General features: G+C 38.5%; 1 protein-coding gene across 5 annotated transcripts in view; it reads right to left on the bottom strand.

Moving 5' to 3' along the window:
• Positions 1-219: 219 nt before the first annotated feature.
• BCL11A (BAF chromatin remodeling complex subunit BCL11A) overlaps positions 220-8,876 on the bottom strand; it is a 102,983-nt gene continuing 94,326 nt past the window's right edge. For 3 of the 5 annotated variants that reach the window (XR_005224927.2, XR_005224926.2, XR_005224928.2), the window contains 2 exons: positions 4,944-8,876; positions 220-4,466 (listed from right to left, as the gene is read on the bottom strand). The exon at positions 4,944-8,876 is cut by the window's right edge and continues 5,037 nt beyond it. Coding sequence is in view for 2 of the 5 variants with exons in the window: in XM_027822287.3 (XP_027678088.1) it covers positions 4,365-4,466 (102 nt within the window). In the remaining 3 variants the exon portion in view is untranslated. The remainder of the gene's footprint in view (positions 4,467-4,943) is intronic. The other 2 variants (XM_027822287.3, XM_027822276.3) reach the window with 1 other exon arrangement.

The following is an 8,876-nucleotide window of genomic DNA, read 5'->3' on the forward strand; positions in this document are numbered from 1 at the left end:
TAAAATCCTGTTCACGGGTTCTAACAGGATACATAATCATTTCACTCATTTGAGAGAAACATGGTTTAATAAGTGGCCAATTTTATGCTTGCTTTCTGCCCCTCCCCCCCCCTCCCCCCCCACAAATTTACTGTTAGAAAATTATATAACCTGGATGCTTCTCGATTCCTAAATCAATGTAATTTGAAAGCAGAATTTAAGTAAGACTTCACAAATGTGTTAACCTTTCTGCATTTTATTATCATGAGACTGTCTTTAAAAATAAAATACAGCACAGACAAAATGCTTGCACATTGAAAGAAGCTTTTCAAACTAAAACCAAAGCTAAACTGTCTAATTTCCATATATCTTGCTCATTTCAGACCATTACAGCATGTTGGATTGAGTAACAAAAAGAGCTTTTAAATTTGGTTCTTAAAAGTGAACTGCAGCACTTCTAAAATAAATATAAAAATTGTTTAACATCCTAAATCTTTTAACAGTAGATATGTGCAGACTTTAAAATTATGAATACATTTTAATACAAAGCACTTGAAAATCATTTCATCTTTAACTTTCAGCTCAGGACCTGAGTTCAAGGTTCTGGGTTTCTCCTGCAAGAGCTGATTGTGCAGTATATTGTGCATTTCTAATATGTGAGGGTTTTTTTTCTTCTTGTAAAGAAAACAGAGCAACCTTGAGCTCTTCTGCTAACAAGCTGCTGTGCATTATTTTCTCCACTCTTCATACACAGACACAGCCAAGGACTCTGGGCAGGCTAGCCCAACAGTCAACTTCCCGTCCTAAAAAGTTCTATCATTAAAACTGTCCTTACAAGGCATCCAAAGCCCCACAGGCCAGGTGCTCAGTTGGTGTAAAGCGGCATGGCTCCACTGGTTTCAGTGGTGCTACACCAATTTCAATGGAGCTCCTCCGATTTATACCAGCTGAGAATATAGTCCTAATGCACACGATTGCAATACAGATGGTCTTACACAGACTGAAGAAGAGCCTAGTGCTTCATTCCAGCATGAGGTGTTTGTAAATGGTATCAGCACTCGCAGGTGAGACATGGAACCCTGAGCTCAGTTCTTAACAGTTACTAAAGCTTTCAACATAGTTGGTACATATATTTATAATCTTAAGGCAACACATGAATTCTGCAAATGACTTAAAATCTTAAATGGGTTTTTTTTTAATTCGTTTGAAAAAAAAAAAGAAAAGAGAATTTAACAATTTCACTTCACCTTCAACTCAGTAGGAAAGTATTGTTTCACTTTTGTGTCTGTGCCCAGCAGAACACAATCAGAGCATTGCTTGTGTTACTTCTATTTATTTAAATTCCTCCTAGATAGGGTAAAAATACCTGCTAGCCATCTACTTCTACCAACTCTGTATGGTAGCAATGGGCCCCCTTTCTACCCTTAGTTACAATGGTATAAATCCAGAGTGAAATAAGTGACCTACTCTGGACTTGTACTGCTGTGACAGAGAGTTACAGGCTAAGGCCCAATGTTTCCACAATGTCCTGAAATAAACTATGAACTGAGCTTTGTCTGCTCTTGGCATGTTGTGACATGTAAAAAAGTCACACAATCTTCTGAAATTTTTCAGGTAAGTATGTACTGAAGGATGTTTAAAAACAGATTATTGATTTAATGGTTTATAGCTATATAGAACTGTAACCAGCCATTCTGCAAATCTGTATTTAGGGGACCCAATTCAGTACAGTACTCTAGGGAAAAGAGAAGAGTTACTCCACTGCATAGTGCTCCAGCTATGCAGTGGAGTAAAATTGACCCATATGCCACATTCTGAAACAGCCATGCCAGTGAGAATGCAGCTGCTAGCATACCCTGATGTGGAAGTGGTTTGAGGCTGCCGTGGGAGAGGCCAGCAGCTGATGGGAATTGTTAATTCCTTTGCACATGAGGCATAATCAATCAAAGATGTAGGAAGTGCTGTTTCAGTGCTCAAAAAACTCCTCGTAAACAGGTGCAGAGCAATGCACAGATATGGAGCAAAATGGGTGCCATTTTTGACACGCCTAGTTATGGTATAAGGATTGACCTGATCTGCTGAGGTTATGCTGCACATCAGAGCCTGATCAACTATGGTCTATACTACCGTACTGGGGAGTGAGGTCTACATCCATTATTCAATGTGTAATCCTGCCTGTATTTTCACCAGCTGCATTTGCTCAACATTGGTCATCAAATTTGGACCTTGGGATAAGGGCCATGCCTGTTGACAAATCTCCTTGCCAAAGTCCCCCAGGGAAGAATGGAGGGGTCCCAGCAGGGGCTGCTATTGGGCCAAGTGTATTACTAATGGTTCTGATCTAATTCAGCTGCAAGCACAGACATTGTCACTAGTTCAGAATGTGGACTAGGAGGTCTGAACCATGACATTTTTGCCATTGGAACAATTCAGCCTAGTCCCTACCTGTGTTCCCAGCATCTACATGCCAAGACTAAATGCAAAGTTACTTTAGCTCCCCATGCATTCTGGCAGAATTTAACCAGAAGCACTGCATACGTGGCCTGCTTCTGTGGCTGCACAGCTGCCATTACTGTGTACCAAGTGGGGCCATCAGAGAGCGTGTAACCCATGGATTATTGATCCTAGAATCCATAACACCTCAGAAGAAACAGTAATAGTCTGTTGTATCAATCCCTATTTATACACGGTCATCCACAGATCACTGATAGTCTATTGGCACGGCTCCATTAATACAGTGGTGTGCACAGACGCTCATGCACTCTGCAACTATGAGTCTAAAGTCCTTTACAAAAGTTTTGTTACAAAAGTGACTGTGCTTGTGCTGTAACCACTCTCCTAAACAAAATAACATTTATAGATATTTTTTTTTAAATGACCCAAAGGTGCTATTATTTTATCTATTTTGCAGTTTCACGGGCAAAACAGCAGGCTGGCCAAATTTTCACATTCAGCTTTGAAAAATAAATAAAAAAGCAAGTAACAATAATTAATAAATACAAATAACTTTGTCACCTGACCTGAGACCCTGCATGGTAAATTTCTACCTGGTATAAATTTCAGGGTGGTTTTACATGAAAATAAGATGATGGCACAGCTTGACCTGCAGCATCAGGACTTAACCAAATAAAAGATTCACATCAGCTCTTAGGCCTGATCCTATAACCCTTATCACACATGGTCATCAATAGAATATACTGAATTCAGTGGTACAATCTGTGCACCCAATTCAGGAACGTACATACGCATGTACTTAAGTCCCTAATAGTCATATGAAAGTCAATAGGAGCACTCACATGCACAGAGTTAAGCAAGTGTTCAAATGCTTTATTAGATCCAACAGGATTTGAGCACATGCTTAAAATAAGCTTGTGGTAACTGCTTTCCAGAATAGGGCTACTTGCACAAATAAAGGATAACTGTAACAAAGATCAATCAATAACCACAGGGGGCTTTTTGTGGGGGGGTGGGGGTTCAACTTTTCTTGGAGCTTACAGCATCACCATAATGAAATTATTATTCTCCTGGAAACAGTTAGCTTTTTGGACAAACAGTGACAAATTAAAGTATGCTATGGATCATCCCCTCCCCCCGCGCAACCTCAAAAATACATATTTTAACAGCAGAAATACAACACAGTAGGCATTATTCAATGGTATGCAAATGATAAGTTAGACAGTTAGGAGACCCCCCACACTTCAGCATTAATAAACAACCACACTAGTTCTACATTAATTATAGTGTTGCAATAACAACGCTTTGCATTTTTAGTTTTCTTTGAAATGTATGCCATCTATAGATGGATAACTTCTTGTGTGTATATGGGTTTTGTTTTCTTTTTTAATCACAACAGTTGATTTTATGCAGTGGATATGGTACTACAAACGTCATACCGGCTGCATGGTCCTTGTTAGCATTAAAAATTAAAGAGCAAACAAAACCTAAAGCACCAACATTTATTATGTCAAGTCTCCCCCTTGCCCCCCTCCTTTATTTATTTATTTATTTATTTATTTATTTTTGCTATTTGTAACATTAGCCGCACTTAAAAAGATGGTGTGTAATGTATAAGAACAACAGGCTGGGTTCTCCACACTGTATCAACATATACTCAAGAGGGCCTTTTCCCAATGGCATGGAAGCCAGTCAAAGCCATTGATGATCGATAAGCCCTTGATGGTGGGTTGTTTTTAAAAAAAAGAAGTGTTTTTATTCTATTAAAAATATATATAACATAGTCTTGCAGGCAGGCAGGCGGAAGGAGCCTGTTGGATGCTGCCTTCGGACGGTGACGTCTGAAGTTACTGTCAGAAAGCATCGCAAAGCTAGCAAGATAACGGACCACATTCAGATGTCATGTACATGGTGCACATTCCCCGTGTGCTTCACATTCTCTCAGAATTTAAGCGGTCTCGAGCTTCCATCCGAAAATTGCCACACGTCACGAGTTCCCTGGGCACTACGCCAAGTGGGGGTGTGTGTCGAACCTAGAGAAAGGATGGGGACAGAGGAAAAATAGGTGTAACACAGCCCAAAAGGTAAATTCTTCCCCCCGCCCCCATTATTTTTTTTTTTTTACAAACTGCAACTTGAATTGCCAAAAGAGTATGTAATGAAATGGACCCCGGGTTCATGATCTTAGTCCGTACTCCTGCCATCCCACCAAGAATTCACAAACTCCCACATCACACATGCATGGGAATACTTCCAGCACAGCAAAAACACAGATAGCACAAATAACACTCCAGGGGGCAAATCCTCCAGTCTTCACTACGACTTAACTCAGTTAAAACACTGACTGACTCCAGTATTCCTCCCCCACCCAACAATCCTATTGACGGATGCCAGATAGAGCACAGCAAATATTTTTTGATATACCACAAGCTGTACAATTTGCAGAGACTCTTATGTCACTGAATTCAACTGCATTTGAATAACAGTGCAACTTATAGGGTGTACTGTACCTGGTGAAGTGTGAAATAAATGCTTGAGCCTTACAGGCCTGAGCCAATGTTCACTGAAGTAAGTGGGAGGTGTTCCATCGACTTCATTGGCATTGAGTCAGGCCCTGGCCATGGAAGATGGAAAAATAAATGTTTCCCCATAGCTGAATTATACAGTGATATGCAGGCAGTGTAAAGGCCAGTCACCAATTATATATTGTACTAAAAGAAACAAGAGGCTAATGAACAAACTGCTCATGAGCAAATGAACAAACTGCCCCATGCTCAAGAGCCTGCATGCACGACCTGTGGCAATGGCAGAACCAGAGATGCATTGATTAAGATCAATCTATACATACCGACCACAGAGTCAGTTTCTATTGAAATTGCCTCATAAATGTTTAAGTGTGTAGCTGACGGGCAACTCATGAGCTACTTATCCAGATTAAATAAGAGGGCCATATCGTAAATGGGTATAAATTAAAATAGCTCAATTAAAGTAAATAGCACTAGCCTGATTTACACCAGATAAAAGTCCAATTCTATGTGTTTCTGAATTTAATTTGTATTAAAATGAAAATAAATAAGCCTGAGTTTTTCAAATGAGCCTAAATGAGTTAGGTACCTAGGATGGGTTTTTAAAAGTGCCTAAGTAATTTAAAAGCACAAGTCCAATTGAAAGCCAATAAGACTTGTGCTCCTAAGTCACTTAAGCATTTTTGAAAAATCCAACCGCTCTTACTAACTTTCAGTATTGATGAGAGTTGGGCATCTAACTTGCTTAGACTCCTTGAGCAGTGCCAGTCAAAATATATACATCTGGATTTGGGAAACAGTGGCTTCCTTTCATGACTCCAGTGACATGCCTGCCAGGCAGTATCGTACTCACAATCCATAATATAATTTTCCCACACTTTCACTGTAAATGGTTTCCAACCTTTGCAGGGAAAAGAACTAAAATAACAGCTGGTATCTTTTTTCTTTTTATACAAACTCTGCACTTCGATAAACCCTGAAACTGTATCTCATCAGATATGCCAAAGCCTTCTGAATGTCAAGCAAAGACATGGTATCACTTATTCCTGTATTTATCTCAGCTCTTGGAAATAAATATGAAACATCTGTAGCCTAAATTCTTGCTATTGTTTCAGTCTCTTCATTATACAAATTACTCAATTTGGAAGATATTAAATACTAATGGCAAAGGCATCTGCGCAGTAAAAATACATTCCTCTTCTGAAGTTGATTGGTTTTGATATGTTATCAACTGCAATACTATTACCCAAATATTGTTCTTATTTATTGAGACATCTTTCCACAGAGAGTTAAATATAAAAAGTTTCTTGGGACAGTAGGTCATGCTTGTATGGAATGTTACAGCAGCTTAAGAACACATTATGGATGCCATATAAATCTGTTTCAGAATTCTAACAAACTTGAACGGGCCTCAATGGTTCATGGTTTTATAACACCATTAATTTATCACACAGTTAGAAAATGTCACATTTTGTATTACTATTTTTGCTTTAGTGTTTAGGCTACAACATGTTGTCATTTCTAAGTTATGTTCTTGTTGGCTAGTTTTTGAAGTTATTTAGGTGACACTGTATATAATCTCTTAATGTAGGGGGTTCCTCGAGTACAGTGCTTATGCTGCATGTGTGTAAGTTGGAAATGAAGTGATGTGCCCAATGGATGTATCTAGCTTTTTGATAGAAGTGTATAAATCAAATGTTTTGTTGCAGATTTCTTAAAAAAATCATAGCATGTTTTTCATCTTTAATTTTTTAGCAATATGTACTGTATGTGATATATCACATATCCATCTGTATACCTAGACAGATAGCTAGATGGCTAGCTATAGACACACAATTATTTTATATGTTTAACATGTTATAATGCAACATATAATGAAAATATTACTACTATATATGTGTGTGTTAGAATTCAACTTAAAACAAAGACATAATTGTTATGATTGCTTCATAGACAGAACAATTAAAATAAGTCCTGTATATAAAATCTCTACTGCAGTACTAACAACTACTAAAAAAAATCAGGGAGAGAGAGAGAGAGAGAGAGAGAAAGACTGAACTCTTCATGGACATTTAATGGCACTGGATCAAAAATCATGTTGTTAAATAGCTGCAAAGTACCTGTCTGGTACCAGTACCTTGAGTTTAGACACAAGGACTACACCTCTGAGACATAAAGATCACAACAAAGTACTGTTTTGTTTACAGTTATTTGTCTTGTCCCAGTCAACATGTTCATCTTCGTCCTCCCCTTCATCGTCAAACCTACTATAGTGAATATTTGCTAGTACCCAAGAGGCAGACTCTGATCTCAGTTCCACTGGTGTAAATCCAGGGTCATTCCATTTAGGGGCTCTATCCTGCAAGATGCTGAATACTCTAGCCCTGATCCAGCAAAGCATTTAGCCACGTGCTTCATTTTAAGCACATGATTGGTCCTATGGAAGCCAATGGGACGACTTGCGTGCCTAAAGTGAAGCACTTGCTTAAGTACCTTGCTGACCTGGAGACATATTTAGATGCATTAGTGGATCCAGGCCAGAGTGCTCAGCATCTGGCAATATCAAGCCCCAAGTCAATGGAATGACTCTGGATTGACACCTGTGGAACTGAAATCAGTATCAGGTCCCAATTTATCTTATATATTTTTTCAACCATTTTACACACCTGTTCAGACAGGGTAGGGAATAACTTTCATTTCTCCTGTCCTTAAATTAAAGGGAGCTTTATTTGTCTCTCTCAGCAAAAGAATACATGTTAATATTTTCTTAGCAAAAATGTCCTCTAAGGAGACGCTGGGCAAAATACAGGCAACAAATGATGCCATCACAAAAAGACAACATAACAACTTTAGGGTTTTACAGAAATAATAAAAAAAATTGTAATATTAACTCCATTACACTAGGAACAGCAAGAGACAGTATCACAGAGGTATGTGTTTTAATAATGTAAATAGATGCTGCAACATGCAGTATTTGTAAAACTGACAACATATACAGACCTCTAAGGAGAAAAGAAAACCTGAGTCCAGATTTGAAAGACAATGTATACACAACGTTTCATAAACTTGTAGGTTGTACAGAATATAATGGAAGGGGAGTTCCCACCCCTGATTTGTTTTCAACCAGTAAAATGTTGTAAAAGAGGTTGCTGGAGTTTTAGGTCCAGGTTAGACTGATCTTGAATCCGCAGGGTGTAGCACAATGCATCTCACTGAATCAGCTTCTGTACATGCATGCACATGAGCAGTGGCTGATTTCACTGTTTATGTCACTGGCAGAGACAGTCACTCTGCAGGCCTGATATCAGCACCTTCCAATTCATCTGTCACTTTTGGGGTTTGTTTTGTTTTGTGGGGGAAGAGGGGCTCGAAGAGTGGTGCAGTACACAGGTGAGGGGGGGCTGAACATATTTCATCTCTGTCCTTGAATCACACGTAATGTTGCAAAAATGGGGAGGAAAGTCCCTTTCACAAACAAAGGATACCAAATGAAAGACATAGATGTCATTGTCATCAAGTTTACAGTTTATTCCTTAACTAAATGCATTCCTAGAGAAAAAAGTTAAACATCCAGATTGAAAACAGATTCCATTGGTTGGAAATTTATCCTATAATTGTAAAGCCTAAAAACTATTTTCCTGGGGACGAGGCATTTTATTTAAATATAAATATGGTACTTTATGCTCCTTTAGGTTACAAACACACATGTCAAAATGCCCACATGGAGAAACTCAGAAAACAGACTGGCCTTCTTTTAAAACCTGCTGCTTTTGCTGAAAGTAATTTACAGAGTGTGTCAAATGAGGACACAAGAAGCTTACATTGTGTACTTTAAGGTTGTTGTTTTTTTTATTTTTTCAATAAAGGGACAAAATGGGTGTATGAACAGGATAATGCAGACAACTGCCAAAAAAACAC

This window comes from Chelonia mydas, chromosome 3, assembly GCF_015237465.2.
Source record: "Chelonia mydas isolate rCheMyd1 chromosome 3, rCheMyd1.pri.v2, whole genome shotgun sequence".
Lineage (NCBI taxonomy): Eukaryota > Metazoa > Chordata > Testudines > Cheloniidae > Chelonia > Chelonia mydas.